Source organism: Staurois parvus, unplaced genomic scaffold, assembly GCF_062004578.1.
Source record: "Staurois parvus isolate SC_StPar_1 unplaced genomic scaffold, SC_StPar_1.0 ptg000223l, whole genome shotgun sequence".
NCBI lineage: Eukaryota > Metazoa > Chordata > Amphibia > Anura > Ranidae > Staurois > Staurois parvus.
This window is the reverse complement of record NW_028318019.1, coordinates 902,677-919,837: the sequence shown is the minus strand read 5'-3', so window position 1 is coordinate 919,837 and position 17,161 is coordinate 902,677. Positions and strand designations below refer to the sequence as shown.

The 17,161-nt window shown below is 45.1% G+C and overlaps 1 protein-coding gene across 1 annotated transcript; it reads right to left on the bottom strand.

Annotated features, from left to right (window-relative positions):
• Window positions 1–14,810: 14,810 nt before the first annotated feature.
• On the bottom strand, window positions 14,811–16,255 carry LOC149460653 (uncharacterized). Its single transcript, XM_089679387.1, has one exon. The coding sequence runs from the start codon at window positions 16,253–16,255 to the stop codon at window positions 15,356–15,358; it is 900 nt and encodes a 299-aa protein (XP_089535513.1). The 3' UTR covers window positions 14,811–15,355.
• Between the last annotated feature and the right edge of the window lie 906 nt (window positions 16,256–17,161).

Below are 17,161 nucleotides of genomic sequence, written 5' to 3'. Positions count from 1 at the left end.
ATTGTCTAAGAGTACTATGTTGATACCCCCTTTCCTGAAATCTGTTATAGAGGCCATCTGCTTCTTGTTCATAGTCGTCACCACAGGTACAATTTCTGCAAATACACAGACATTGTCCAGTGGGGATCCCCCGGATCAGAGAATGTGGATGGGGGCTAGAGGTGAGGAGCAAGGAATTGACAGCTGTAAATCTACAGCTGTTAATTCCTTGCTCCTCACCTCTCTCCTATACGTTTTAATATGGAGGGCATCACCCTCAATCCATACTGACAGATCAAGGAATGAGGTTCCCTATAGTTAAAGGTATAGGAGAGTTTGATATTACGATTGTTATTATTGAGTTCAGACAAAAATGCATGAAGCGTCGACTCAGTGCCTTCCCATAGCATGAGGACATCATCGATGTACAGGGGGATGAATAAACAATTTGTTCCTCCCACCAGCCAACGTGCAATCACGCTGGCAGGGATCGCCACGGCGCTGGTCCTGGCGCAGGCGCAGTGCGCCACCTCACACAGGAATGCGGGCACTAGGTCCGGGCCAGCCGCGGCGAGCTTGCGCATGCGCACTGAGTGACGCGCGCGCGCGCTGGGCACCAATGACAGTGCAGGGCGCGGTATTTAAATTGCCCTGAGCTGTCATTGAATGCCATTCGGTCTATTCTGTTCCTGTGTTACCTGATTACTGTGAGTACTTACCTGGTTCAATCTTTAACAAGCTTGTGCAGACTCCACCTCCGCTACATCGCTAAAATCTGCACGTTCCTAACCCCAGAAACCACTAAACAGCTCATCCACTCCCTCATCATATCACGACTCGACTACTGCAACTCCCTCCTCACTGGCCTGCCTCGCCGCTGGCTATCCCCGCTTCAGTCCATCCTGAATACGGCTGCCAGACTCATTCACCTTTCCAACCGCTCCGTCTCCGCCACCCCCCTCTGCCAATCCCTCCACTGGCCTCCACTCAGTGTCCTCCACCCCTCTCTGCCAATCCCTCCACTGGCTTCCGATTGCGCAACAGATCAAATTCAAAATCCTAACACTGACGTTCAAAGCCATCCACCATACTGCCCCGAACTACATCACTGACCTAATATCCAAGTACCACCCAACACGCACACTCCGCTCCTCACAAGACCTCCTTCTCTCTAGTTCCCTGGTCTCCTCCTCCCATGCCCGCCTCCAGGACTTCTCCAGGGTGTCACCCATCCTCTGGAACTCCCTGCCCCAACCCATCAGATTATCACCTACTCTCCTCTCCTTTAGGCGCACCCTGAAAACCCATCTCTTCAGGGAAGCCTACCCTACCCACTGCTAACTTGACCGACTTCCTCCACTCTCCCTACCACCCCATCCCCCACAGGTATCTCCTCCTGTGCCACCATCCCCCCCCTCCTAGATTGTAAGCTCCAAGGATCAGGGCCCTCAATCCCCTCATGTTTTGCATTGTATTGGTATTGTTCTGTCACATGTTCTGTCCCCCTTTGTAATGTACAGCACTGAGCGAACTATTGGCGCTTTATAAATACTGTATAATAATAATAAAAAGACAGGGTTGTCTACCTATAAAATCTACTAAAATGCCCCAGATCCGGAAAAATCGATGGCTGGGAGTATTCCTTGATCTGGTTCATCATGACTTGGCACAGCTTGATTGGAGACCAAGTGGTGTTGATAACCTTTCACAGCATGAGAGACAGGCACTCAGGGAACTTAAGGAAGCACTCAACCAAATGCAGTAATGTGGTGTTCATGTCTACGGATGATTATGAATGTGAGATCAAAAGGCAGCTTCAAGATACTTCTACATACAGTAAACTAGAGAGGAATCCTTTTCCCAGGGTGGTTTCGCTCCTTAATCATGAACTCTCCCTGGCATGTGAGGTGGGCCTTATCACCGAGAAGGAATACAGTTATCTACATGTGGAGGACTATAACATCCCCACTATCTACATTATCCCCAAGGTACATAAGAAGTTGGTTATTCCATCAGGGAGGCCCATCATCTCAGCCATTAAAGGACCCTTGGAGTGAATTGGAAAATACATTGAGGCCCCTATTAAGGATTATTAATAATAAAGTAATTATTTCTAAGGTCTCTGGGTTTCCTAAAGATCAAGCTCGGCTTCTGTGGAAGTGAGTGACCCAGGGCAGGATCATTTTTGAGAATGTTCCAACTTTTGGAAAGAATCTGTTTGATGGCCCAGGATCTATTATTAAATCTCGTACAGAACCGTTCTGAATCTCATACCTTAGATGTATCCTAGCTCCCAGTAGGCTTCTCAAGACGACGAGCCTTCCTAAATCTGTTCCAGGCCCATGGTCTGGTCTCTTTGACCAAAAAGGGAATTATAGATGTGGTGTCCCCAACTGTGGCACCTGCGAGGTCACTTGGGATCATTAACTGTAGTACTTCTTTTGTTCTGTATGGACTTTTGTGCCCATGTGGCTTACTCTATACAGGCTGTACTTCCTGTCCTTTGAGAATTCACATCAGTGAAATAAAAGCAGTATCAAAAAATGGTAAAAAAAAATGCTCTGTCCCCCATCATTTTAACCACCTTCCGCCCGCCCTATAGTACAATGACAGGCGCAAGGTGGTTCTCTCGTTCTGATAGGATGTCATATGATGTCCTACCATTCTCATTGCGCATGCACGGCTCAGGGAGCACGCAGCGCGACGATCACCGGTGTGCTGTGTCCCTCAGACACAGCAGATCACGGAAAGAGCAAAAGATGTCGGCTCGGTCATGTGATCAGCTGTGTCCAATCACAGCTGATCACATGTAAACACGGAAATGCTGGTTATCAGCATTTCTCTCCTCTCGAGCTGTCACGCTGACAGAGGAGAGGAGAACCGGTAATCGGCTTTCCGCGGAGGGGACATGTACACTGATCATCAGGGCACTGATGATCAGTGTGCCCTGATGATCAGTGTGGCCCCAGAAGTGTCACCTGTCAGTGCTCATCAGTGCCACATGCCAGTGCCCATCAATGCCACATATCAGTGCATACCAGTGCACATCAATGCCACATATCAGTGCCCATCTGAGCTGCCTTTCAATGTCACCCATCAGTGCCACCTATCAATGCCAATCAGTGCCACCTATCAGTGCTGCCAATCAGTGCCGCCTATCAGTGCCAGTCAGTGTCGCCTATCAGTGCCAGTCAGTGCTGTCTATCAGTGCCAGTCAGTGCTGCCTATCAGTGCCAGTCAGTGCCACCTAACAGTGCCAGTCAGTGCCACCTGTCAGTGCTGCTTATCAGTGCCACCTATCAGTGTCATATATCAGTGCTGCCTTTCAGTGCCCATCAGTGATGCCTGTCAATGCCCATCAGTGCAACCTACCAGTGCCTCCTCATCAGTGCCCATCAGTGCCACCTATCAGTGTCCATCAGTGCAGCCTATCAGTGCCCATCACTGCAGCTTCATTAGCGCACATCAGTGAAGGAGAAAAATCACTTATTTACAAAATTGTATAACAAAAACTACAAAAAAAACTTTTTTTTTTTCAAAATTTTCAGTGGTTTTTGGTTTGTTTAAGAAAAAATAAAAATCCCAGAGGTGATTAAATACCACCAAAATAAAGCTCTGTCTGTCTCAAAAAAATGATAAAAATTTAATATAGGTACAGTGTTGCATGACTGCGCAATTGTCATTCAAAGTATGACAGCGCTGAAAGCTGGAAATTGGCCTGGGCAGGAAGGGGGTATAAGTGCCCGGTAGGGGAGGGGTTAAAGAAGTCCACCAAGGTAGTTACTGTGGTATCAGAGTCTTTGGGGTGGAGGCCATACTGAAAGATCTGGACAATGGCAGGAGAAACCAAAGGTTCTGCAGGAGAGAAAACACTTGGATTTTTACACTAGATACTTTATCCCCAAAAGGTCTGAATGATGATCTTGAAACACATGCCTTGATATAGTCCCTATGAAAAGTCTCCATCTGTTTTAAACAGGAGTTACATCACATGAAATCTACTCATTCTTTTCATGAACAATTTATCTCCAGCCCAATGTCTTTTCTTATTTTTTTATTCATTTATTCCCACAATTCGTAGAGGTCTGGAAGGTTCTCAGTTTTTGGTCTTTTATTCATTTTTATCATTCATCATTTATTATGATTCATCATAAATTCATTAATTAATTATTATTATGGTCTCCCTGTTTTATTTTTGTCTTTATTTTTCATATTTACTGTATATACTAGTTTCTGTTTCATTCTCTTCTATTCATTCATTCATTTTTATTTATTCAGTCAATAACTATCATTTATTAAATTTTTTATATATATATAGATTTTTTTATCATTATTTTAAATATTTTCAAATATTTTTCATTATCGTTATTCATCAATTCAATTTACCAGTGTTGTGGTCCATCAATTGTTAGTTAATCATTTATTTTATTTTTTAAGTTATTTGCATAATTTCCCCCCTTTTTTTCCTTCCTCCTTTGGATCATAATTAGAGATGAGCGAATTATTCAAAAATTCGATTCGGCTGATTCGCCGAATTTCAGGAAGAAATTTGATTTGATGCGAATTTATTCGCTACGAAGTTAACTTATAAAAAGGGTTTCTAGGCTTCAGAGAGCCTTTAAATTAGTGCAGAACACTGTACCTTTAATTTAAATGCCCTTGGAGATGAGGAAGGAGAAGGAGAAGGAGAAGGATGAGAAGAAGGAGAAGGAGAAGGATGAGAAGAAGGAGAAGGAGAAGGATGAGAAGAAGGAGAAGGAGAAGGATGAGAAGAAGGAGAAGGATGAGAAGAAGGAGAAGGATGAGAAGAAGGATGAGAAGAAGGAGAAGGATGAGAAGAAGGATGAGAAGAAGGAGAAGGATGAGAAGAAGAAGGATGAGAAGAAGAAGAAGGATGAGAAGAAGGAGAAGGATGAGAAGAAGGAGAAGGATGAGAAGAAGGATGAGAAGAAGGAGAAGGATGAGAAGAAGGATGAGAAGAAGGATGAGAAGAAGGAGAAGGATGAGAAGAAGGAGAAGGAGAAGGATGAGAAGATGGAGAAGGAGAAGGATGAGAAGATGGAGAAGGAGAAGGATGAGAAGAAGGAGAAGGATGAGAAGAAGGAGAAGGATGAGAAGAAGGAGAAGGAGAAGGATGAGAAGAAGGAGAAGGATGAGAAGAAGGATGAGGAGAAGGATGAGAAGAAGGAGAAGGATGAGAAGAAGGAGAAGGATGAGAAGAAGGAGAAGGATGAGAAGAAGGAGAAGGATGAGAAGAAGAAGGATGAGAAGAAGGAGAAGGATGAGAAGAAGAAGAAGGATGAGAAGAAGGAGAAGGATGAGAAGAAGGAGAAGGATGAGAAGAAGAAGAAGGATGAGAAGAAGAAGAAGGATGAGAAGAAGGAGAATTCCAAGCCGGCAAAAAGTGTATCTGCAGAGCTCCGCTATTTCTTAGCGGAGCTCTGCAGATACACTTAGCGGAGCTCTGCAGATACACTTTTTGCCGGCTTGTAATTCTTCTTATTTTCATCCTACTTCTTCATCCTCATCCTCTTCTTCTGAGGATGAGGATGAAGAAGAAGAAGAAGAAGAAGAAGTAGGATGAAAATAAGAAGAATTCCAAGCCGGCAAAAAGTGTATCTGCAGAGCTCCGCTAAGTGTATCTGCAGAGCTCCGCTATTCCTGACAGTTCTGTGACATTCACTCCATACAGCGGTTGAAACATTGTATCTATTTGTTTCCATAAATGACATTCTGCAGATACACTTAGAGGAGCTCTGCAGATACACTTTTTGCCGGCTTGGAATTCTTCTTATTTTCATCCTACTTCTTCTTCTTCTTCATCCTCATCCTCAGAAGAAGAAGAAGAGGATGAGGATGAAGAGGAAGAAGAAGAAGAAGTAGGATGAAAATAAGAAGAATTCCAAGCCGGCAAAAAGTGTATCTGCAGAGCTCCTCTATTCTGCAGATACACTTAGAGGAGCTCTGCAGATACACTTTTTGCCGGCTTGGAATTCTTCTTATTTTCATCCTACTTCTTCTTCTTCTTCATCCTCAGAAGAAGAAGAAGAGGATGAGGATGAAGAGGAAGAAGAAGAAGTAGGATGAAAATAAGAATAATTCCAAGCCGGCAAAAAGTGTATCTGCAGAGCTCCTCTATTCTGCAGATACACTTAGAGGAGCTCTGCAGATACACTTTTTGCCGGCTTGGAATTATTCTTATTTTCATCCTACTTCTTCTTCTTCATCCTCATCCTCATCCTCTTCTTCTTCTTCTGAGGATGAGGATGAAGAAGAAGAAGAAGAAGAAGAAGAAGAAGTAGGATGAAAATAAGAAGAATTCCAAACCGGCAAAAAGTGTATCTGCAGAGCTCCGCTAAGTGTATCTGCAGAGCTCCTCTATTTCTGACAGTTCTCTGACTTTCACATTTACAGCGGTTGAAACATTGTATCTGTTTCCGAATAAAAACATCTGTATCCTAAATGGAAACAAATAGATACAATGTTTCAACCGCTGTACATGTGAAGGAACTGTCAGAGAACTGTCAGAAATAGCGGAGCTCTCTGCAGGGACACTTTTGCCGGCTGATCGGGAAAAATCCGATTCGCGCACCCGAAGTAGGCTAATATTTGGATTTGACGCGAATCAAATTTTTCCTGAAATTCGTATCGAATTCCACTTCGCCTGGTTCGATTCGCTCATCTCTAATCATAATCCATAAACTCTTCCATCTAGTACAAGGTGGACGCTGTGCCCCTCCATCCCTCCTTGTGTTGTGGGATGGAGGTGTTGGTTCCTGGGCTCTCCATTCCGCAAGTGACGACGCAGTGAGCAGTAGACTGTGGCTGTGTGCAGCCGCCCTCTGTCTGTTCGGATGTACATATGGGCGGTTTCAGCGGCTTCTCGGTTGCACCTCCTGTGATATGCCCTCCAGTGACAAGTAAAGATGGCGGCTGGAACACATTGAGCAGGCACCCACTAGTGGTTACATACCGGCGTGCATTCCACCGCCATCTGAGCAGCCTCTGCTGTTGATTGATTGTTTGAAGTTCCTCTCTCCACTGCCGTTGTTACAATTCTGACACATCGAACACAATACTTCCTCATAATATTCCTCTAAACCCGTCTGATCACTTGGAAAGAGTTCTAAAGAGTTGCTGAAGCATTTTAAGAGCTCTAATAACATGGATTTAATGCAAATCACTCAGCAAAAGATCGATATGCTCTGATCACAATGTACAGGTAAAGCTGAATCATGGATTTATTACTACACCGTGTTCCAAATTATTCTGCAAATTCTATTTAAGTGTCACAAAGATGAAATCTTTTGTTTTTCAGTGTAACTCATGGATGGCATTGTGTGTCAGGGCTTTTTTGATCACTGAAAACAATCTCAGACACCTGTGATAATTAGATTGGCCGGTGAGCCCAATTGAAGGAAAAACTACTAAAGGACGGCGTTCCACATTATTAAGCAGAGCACCATTTTCAAGCAATATGGGGAAGAAAAAGGATCTCTCTGCTGCTGAAAAGAGTGAAATAGTTTGATGCCTTGGACGAGGTATGAAAACATTCGATATTTCATGAAAATCTAAGCGTGATCATCGCACTATGAAGAGATTTGTGGCTGATTCAGAGCACAGACGGGTTGGTGCAGATAAAGGCACATTGAGGAAGATTTCTGCCAGATCCAGGCATCGGATCAAGAGAGCAGCTGCTAAAATACCATCACATAGCAGCAGACAGATATTTGAAGCTGCTGGTGCCTCTGGAGTCCCACGGACATCAAGGTGTAGCGTCCTCCAGAGTCCTGCAACTGTGCATAAACCTTCTATTCGGCCACCACTAACCAATGCTCACAAGCAGAAACGGCTGCATTGGGCAGAAAAATATATGAAGACTCATTATCAAACAGTCCTGTTCACTGTGCACGGTTCACTGTGCCGTGCAACCCTGGATGGTCCAGATGGATGGAGTAGTGGATGGTTGGTGGACGGCCACCCTGTTCCAACAAGGCTGTGACGTCAGCAAGGCGGTGGTGGAGTCATGTTTTGGGCCGGAATCATGGGAACAGAGCTGGTTGGCCCCTTTAGGGTCCCCGAAGGTGTAAATATGACCTCTGCAAAGTATGTGGAGTTTATGACTGACCACTTTCTTCCCTGGTACAGAAGGAAGAACTATGCTTTCCGTAATAAAATCATCTTCATGCGTGACAATGCACCATCTCATGCTGCAAAGAATACCTCTGCATCAATGGCTGCTATGGGGATAAAAGGAGAGAATGTCATGGTGTGGCCTCCATCCTCCCCTGACCTCAATCCTATGGAGAACCTTTGGAGCATCCTCAAGCAAAAGATCTATGAGGGTGGGAGGCAGTTTACATCCAAACAGCAGCTCTGGGAGGCTATTCTGACATCTTGCAAACAAATTCAAGCAGAAACTGTCCAAAAACTCCCAAGTTCAATGGATGCGAGACTTGTGATCTGCTATCAGATAAGGGCTCCTATGTTACAATGTAACGTGACCGATTCAAATGTTTACAAAGTTACAATGTTGTTAAAAGTTTGATTGAAATAGCTTTTGATTTCAGTAAATTTGCTGCAAACACAACAAATGACAATTTTCAGTTCTTTACAACCTAGAAAGTGTTTTGAAACTTCCTGTGCGGAATAATCCGGAACACAAATCCTGTTATCATTAGGAGGTTTGTTCAATAAAATGTGAATTGTACTCTTCTAGTTGTAACCTGAGAATTATGCCGACTGTTATTTACATCAATTATTGAGGGAAATGAGAAAATATCATTTGCAGAATAATTTGGAACACGGTGTATTTGTATTCATACTTTTGTTATTAATTTCAGTGATCAACATCATTATTTTATGGCAATTATGTACTGAGCATTATATATTATATATACACACTATATACACATATACATAAACACACACACATATATATATATATACACACACACACACACATATATATATATTTATTTACATACATAAACACACACACATATATATATATATATATATATATATATACACACACATACATATAGACATATATATATATACACAGTTGTGCTCAAAAGTTTGCATACCCCGGCAGAAATTGTGACATTTTGGTATTGATATTGAAAATATGACTGATCTGCCAAAAAACTGTCTTTTATTTGGGGATAGTGATCATATGAAGCCATTTATAATCACAGAGTTGTTTGGCTCCCTTTTAAAGCATAATGATAACAGAAATCCCCCAAATGTCCCGGATCAGAAGTCTCCACCCCCGGATCAGAAGTCTCCGCCCCCTGGAATGTTTGGCCTTGGTACAGACACACAAGGGGACACACACGGGTTACAATGCCAATTAGAAGTTAATGTCCCACATCTGTGGCTTTTTAATTTGCAATTAGTGTCAGTGTATAAATAGGCAAGGAGTTTGTTAGCTCTCACGTGGAAGCACTGACTAGGCTAGATACTGAGCCATGGGGATCAGAAAAGAACTGTTAAAAGTCCTGCGTAACAAGGTAATGGATCTTTATAAAGATGGAAAAGGGCATAAAAAGATGTCCAAAGCCTTGAATATGCCAGTCAGTACTGTTATATCACCTATTAAGAAGTGGAAAGTTTGGGGATCTCTTGATACCAAGCCAAGGTCAGGTAGACCAAGAAAGATTGCAGCTACAACTGACAGAAGAATTGTCCGGGATTCAAAGAAAAAACCTCACAGGCAACCTCAAAAGAAATCCAGGCTGCTCTGGAAAAAGATGGTGTGGTTGATTTTAAGGAGTACAATACGGTGATACTTGAACAAAAATGAACTGCATGGTGGAGGTGCCAGGAAGAAGCTTTTACTGCACCAATGCCACAAAAAAGCCCGGTTACATAATGCCTGACAACACCTTGACATGCCTAACCGGGCCTTCTTGTGTCATTGATGTAGTAAAGGCTTCTTTCTGGCACCTCCACCATGCAGCTCATTTTTGTTCAAGTGTCATCATATCGTGCTCCTTCAAAACAACCGCACTGTCTTTTTCCAGAGCAGCCTGGATTTTTCTTGCAGTTACCTATGGATTTCCCTTTGTATCCCAAACAATTCTTCTGTCAGTTGTGGCTGCAATCTTACTTGGTCTAAGTCTACCTGACCTTGGCTTGGTATCAAGTGATCCCCAAACTTTCCACTTCTTAATAGGTGATTTAACAGCACTGATTGGAATATTCAAGGCTTTGGACATCTCTTTATGTCCTTTTCCATCTTTATAAAGTTCCATTACCTTGTTATTCAGGATTTTTGACAGTTCCTTTCTGATCCCCATGACTCAGTATCTAGCCTAGTCAGTGCTTCCACATAAGAGCTAACAAACTCCTTGACTATTTATACACTGACACTAATTGCAATTTAACAAGCCACAGATGTGGGACATGAACCTCTAATTGGCATTGTAATCCGTTTGTGTCACCTTGTGTGTCTGTACCAAGGCCAAACATTCCAGGGGGCGGAGACTTCTGATCCAGGGGGCGGAGCCTTCTGATCCAGGTTATTTGTGTGATTTCTGTTATCATTATGATTTAAAAAAGGAGCCAAACAACTATTTGATAATAAATGGCTTCATATGATCATCATCCTTCAATAAAAGAGCATTTTTTGGCCGATCAGTCATATTTTCAATATCAATGCCAAAATTTCACAATTTCTGCCGGGGGAGGAAAACTTTTGAGCACAACTGTACCTTGTTCACTGCCACCCCTCTGCCCAAGTATACCAAGTCCACCGCCACCCCTCTGTCCAAGTATATCACGTCCACAGCCCCCCCTCTGTCCAAGTATACCAAGTCCACCGCCACCCCTCTGTCCCAGTATACCAAGTCCACCGCCACCCCTCTGTCCAAGTATACCACGTCCACAGCCCCCCCTCTGTCCAATTATACCACAACCACCGACACCCCTCTGTCCAAGTATACCACGTCCACAGCCCCCCCTCTGTCCAAGTATACCAAGTCCACCGCCACCCCTCTGTCCAAGTATACCAAGTCCACCGCCACCCCTCTGTCCAAGTATACCACGTCCACAGCCCCCCCTCTGTCCAATTATACCACAACCACCGACACCCCTCTGTCCAAGTATACCACGTTCAACACCACCCCTCTGTCCAATTATACCACAACCACCGCCACCCACTGTGCAAGTATACCACGTCCACCGCCACCCCACTGTCCAAGTATACCATGTCCACCGACACCCCTCTGTCCAAGTATGCCACATCCACCACCACCCCTCCGTCCAAGTATACCACCACCACCCCTCCGTCCAAGTATACCACCACCACCCCTCTGTCCAAGTATACCATTTCCACCGCCACCCCTCTGTCCAAGTATACCACAACCACCACCACCCCTCCATCCAAGTATACCACAACCACCACCACCCCTCCGTCCAAGTATGCCACCACCACCCCTCCATCCAAGTATACCACAACCGCCACCACCCCTCCGTCCAAGTATGCCACCACCACCCCTCTGTCCAAGTATGCCACAACCACCACCACCCCTCTGTCCAAATATACCACAACCACCACCACCCCTCCGTCCAAGTATACCACCACCACCCCTCTGTCCAAGTATACCACATCCACCACCACCCCTCTGTCCAAGTATACCATTTCCACCGCCACCCCTCTGTCCAAATATACCACAACCACCACCACCCCTCTGTCCAAGTATATCACAACCACCACCACCCTTCCATCCAAGTATACCACATCCACCACCACTCCTCTGTCCAAGTATACCACTGCCACCCCTCTGTCCAAGTATACCACAACCACCACCACCCCTCCATCCAAGTATACCACATCCACCACCACCCCTCTGTCCAAGTATACCACGTCCACCACCACCTCTGTCCAAGTATACCACGTCCACTGCCACCCCTCTGTCCAAGTATACCACGTCCACCGCCTCCCCTCTGTCCAAGTATACCACATCCACCACCACCCCTCTGTCCAAGTATACCACATCCACCGCCACTCCTCTGTCCAAGGTTTTGCTCACCTCCTCATAAAAAGAAATCAGATTTGTGTGACAACTTCTGTCTTTCATGAATCCATGCTGTCTGTGGCTTACAATATTTCTTTCCAGCAAGAACTCCTCTCTGTGGTCTTTTATTAAACTCTCCAGTATCTTCCCAACTATAGAAGTTCCACTAACAGGTCTGTAATTACTTTGGAAAGATTTTGTCCCCTTTATAAATATTGGCCCCACATTGGCCTTACACCAATCCAGTGGTACTATGCCAGTCATTAAAGAGTCCCTAACAATGAGAAACAATGGCTGTGAGATGACAGAGCTGAATTCTGTAAGGCCCCGTGGGTGTCTGCCATCCGGTCCAGGGGCTTTATTCACCTTTATTCTGTCTAAATATTTCTGCATCATATCAATTGTGAGCCAATGTGGATCATCTGGGGGGTGTCAGTACCACCCCCCCATTATGGACAAGAGCCCCCCCATGCTCCTTTGTATGCACAGAGCTGAAGAAGGGATTTCATACATTGTCCTTCTCTTTGTCCCCCCCCCCCATAGATGGTTCTGTAAAGGGCCTACATGCTGGGACCGGACCTTTCTACTATTCATATATTGGAGGAATGTTTTGGGGTCGTCCTGATATCTTTCTGTCGTTCGTTTTCAGTTTTTGCGCCTTTATTTCCTTTTTGCATATTCTGTTCTATTCTTTGTAATGTGTAAACAATGATCGCGTTCCTTCATTGTTATATTTAATAAAAGCTCTTTTCTTATTATCTATCGCTTTTGTAACTTTGGCCGTAAGCCACATAGGTTCTCTCCTCACCCCCACTATCTCCGCCCGCATCACTCACCTCCTAAATGACATCTCAGACTGGATGTCGCTACATTTCCTCAAGCTCAACCTCTCCAAAACCGAGCTCCTCGTCTTTCCCCCTGCCAACAACCCCCCCCCCCCATCCTATCCATCATCACCAACAACTCCACTATCACTCCCGCCTCGCAAGCCAAAGTCCTTGGCGTCATTCTTGACTCGAACCTCTCCTTCCAACCGCATGTCAAATCACTTACAAACACATGCAGGCTCCATCTTCGCAATATTGCCAAGATACGCTCCTTCCTCACCCTTGACACCACCAAACTTCTTGTACACTCCCTCATCATCTCACGCCTTGACTACTGCAACTCTCTTCTCACTGGCCTACCCAAGTGCAGGATCTCCCCGCTCCAGACCATCCTGAACTCAGCGGCTAGACTCATCCACCTCACCACCCGCTCCACCTCTGCCACCCCCCTCTGCCTCTCCCTCCACTGGCTCCCGATTGCCCAACGCATCAAATTTAAACTCCTAACCCTGACCTACAAAGCCGTTCACTACACTGCCCCTGACTACCTCACCAACCTGATCCCCAAGTACCGCCCTACCCGTACCCTTCGCTCCTCACAGGACCTCCTTCTATCCTGCTCCCTGGTCTCCTCCTCCCATGCATGACTGCAGGACTTCTCCAGGTCCTCCCCCATCCTCTGGAAATCACTGCCCCAATCCATCAGACTGTCGCCTTCCCTCTTCACATTCAGGCGCTCCCTCAAAACCCATCTCTTCAGGGAAGTCTACCCCATCCTCACCTAACGGCCATTCTCCCTCTTTCCTCCCACCCCTCAGCCACTTCCTACTGTACCTTTACCCCCTCCCACCTAGATTGTAAGCTCGAAAGAGTAGGGCCCTCTTACCCTATTATGTTGTTTGTTGTTGTTGTACTGTGCCATGTATTGTCCCCCCTATTGTACAGCGCTGAGCAAACCCTTTGGCGCTATATAAACTCCATGTAATAATAATAATAAGTTGGATTTGTAGCCTTTTATACTTGTTGCCCCTGGGAATATATTTTGCAGTGTGGTCACATACAGTCTTTTTGAAGGACTCTCATTTCTGTGTTGTGTTCATCGATACCAATATTCCCTCCTAGTATAAGTCTTGGAGAGCAGCTCTCAGCCTTGGAAAGTTAGCTCTCTTAAAGTTGAGCATTTTTATTTTCCCGTATATGCTCGCTGTTTACAGCTAACATTATATGGATATTTGTAATAAGCTCAGCATGGTTGGAGATGACCAGGTCCAGCAGAGCATCATTCCTAGTTGGGGCCTCTATGAGCTGGACCATAAAATTGTCCTGTAGTAGGTTTATACATTTTTGCACCTTAACTGTTCCTGTAGTACCATTACTCCAGTCAATTTCCAGGTAGTTGCGATCCCCCATTATCACTGTCCCAGCCCTTTCCATCTGTGGGAGGAGCTGAGTCTCAACCTCCTCATTAACACTGGGAGGCCTATAACAAACTCCAATGATGACCTTTGTAGTACCGCCCCCCATGTGCAGTTCCACCCATAATACTTCAGCCTCATCACACTCTCCATCAACTAGGTCCTCTTTCACACTCGCTCTGAGATCACTTCTCACATAGAGACAGACACCACCACCTTTCCTATTTCCCCCGTCTCTCCGAAAGAGAACCTAGCCAGGAATATGAATGGCCCAGTCATGTGAGGAATGAAGCCAAGATTCAGCAATACCAATTCAATCCTAGTTCTCTTCATGCACCAAACCTTCCAACTCACCTATTGTGCTGGGCAGACTTCTGGCATTGGTGAACAAACACTTTCATTCACTGACACCTTGTTCATTCACCGACACCTTGTTCATTCACTGACACCTTGTCCATTCACTGACACCTTGTCCATTCACTGACACCTTGTTCACATGGATTTTGTGTATTTTTTATTTTCATACAAATAGTACCAATTCCACTGGTTGTTTGTAACATGGGAACCTTCTTACCATCTGCCATAGCCCTCCCCCCATCTTTCCCCATTCCACCCCCCAATAAGTACTGACCCCTGTCTGATCTGTCTACCCCATTATAATTTAATTCTTCCTCCCCCCTCCATCCTAGTTTATATTCTCCTCCAGCCTTCCCATAAACCCCTCCCCCAGCACAGCAGATCCTCTTTCATTTAGGTGTAGACCATCTCTAGTATATAGGCTGCACCCCAATGAGAAGTCAGCCCAGTGCTCTAGGGTAGGACTCCATTTTTATTCTTCTCCTGCCATCAATGGCCAACCCGGTCCCACACTTCATCCATGTCTTTGGGGGCCTCTCATCTCCTTATGAACTGTTTCTTCCATGATGAAGATCAGCCATGGAGTATATCTGAGGTGTATATCAGGGTGTGCTTCTTCCCCACATGAGAGCTGGGATGTCCAGCAACATTCATCTAGAAGACATTTCCCGCACTCAAGGCACTAATACCTCTCCAGGGTTGTGTGAGACCCCTGATGTACAGGAAGACAGTACTTCATTGAGGAACATTTCCCTCACTCAGGACAGGAAAGTGGCTTCTCTCCCAAGTGACATCTCTGATGTCTGTAAAGATTGGACTGAGCTGAAAAACATTTTCCACACTCAAGACAGGAATATGGCTTCTCCCCCGTGTGAGATCTCTGATGTGTGTAAAGACTGGCTTTCTGTGAAAAACTTTTCCCACACTCAGGACAGGAATACGGCATCTCTCCCGTGTGAGATCTCTGATGTGTGTAAAGTTGGGACATCTGTGAAAAACTTTTCCCACACTCAGGACAGGAATACGGCTTCTCCCCCGTGTGAGATCTCTGATGTATGTAAAGATGGGACTTCCTTGAAAAACATTTCCCGCACTCAGGACAGGAATATGGTTTTTCCCCCGTGTGAGATCTCTGATGTGTGTAAAGATGGGACTTCCTTGAAAAACATTTCCCGCACTCAGGACAGGAATATGGCTTCTCCCCCGTGTGAGATCTCTGATGTGTGTTAAGACTGGACTTCATTGAAAAACATTTTCCACACTCAGGACAGGAATAAGGCTTCTCCCCCGTGTGAGATCTCTGATGTGTGTAAAGACTGGACTTCACTGAAAAACATTTTCCGCACTCAGGACATGAATATGGCTTCTCCCCTGTGTGAGATCTTATATGCAAATTAAGATGGTATTTATAATAGAACCACTTCCCGCACTCAGTACAGGAGAAGCTCTGAGAAGCTGTTGTAAGGCTGGCCTGGTCCCGCACAGTCTGAGGTTCCTCAGGATACGAGGAATCCGATGGTCCATCTACACTGGGTGGTGCCGGATGGACATTGGAGGGAGCCGGGTTTTCTCCTGGACTATACTGTGTGATGTCCTCATCTTCTACTTTCCAGTCTGGAGACAAAGTGAGACAATCCTTAGAGGTTTTCCTCATCTCCCGGCCATGGACTAAAATACAAAGACAAAGAGGATTACTAGACAGGAGCTGATTGGTTCCCCCAAACCAGGACTCCGCCCACATCAGGCAGCTTGGTCTCTGAGGAGCTTACAATTCCACCCTCAAGGGAACTAGGAAATGGCTCCTCTGATCTCCTACCAGGTCATTTCTGTATTCATGGACCTTAGTCAGAGAGTGAGGAAACAACCAGAACTGTCTTTTATAGGAGGGACAGTGATGAGGGGATTATAGGACGAGGGTCCCCACCCCCTCTATCACTCATCGCCATCTTCCCAACACAAGAAGTACTGCACTTCCTTATTTACTCCATGATTTAGTCATGAAGAACAGCGGGGCTGAGCCCCACCAGAGGTCAGAGAGTGAGGATGGGGCGAGAACAACCAAGATGAAGACTGGACTGATCCTGAAGACCACCATCATTGGGGTATTGACTCCTCCCTCATTATCACTTTCTGTTTAAGGGTCCAAAGTTGGAGGATGTTATCACATTATTATCACCATGTAAAAGTCTGTGCTCCAATCACATCATCCGATATAAAATGTCCAGCTGGGAGGAAATGGGTGTAACAAAAGAGAATCCATATTATGTGTATATATAGCAGTGGGGGGAGGGGGAGAGCAGAAGTCAGGACTATGGAATGTACAACATAGAGTATGTAGTGCAGGGGTCAGGAGTATGTAATGTACAACAAAGTATATAGTGCAGGGGTCAGGAGTATGTAATGTACAATATAGAGTATATAGTGCAGGGGTCAGGAGTATGTAATGTACAACATAGAGTATATAGTGCAGGGGTCAGGAGTATGTAATGTACAACAGAGTATATAGTGCAGGGGTCAGGAGTATGTAATGTACAACATAGAGTATATAGTGCAGGGGTCA

Excerpts from the sequence above, each read along its gene's own strand:
- LOC149460653 (XM_089679387.1), bottom strand. The coding sequence starts at position 16,255 with ATGAGGAAAACCTCTAAGGATTGTCTCACTTTGTCTCCAGACTGGAAA.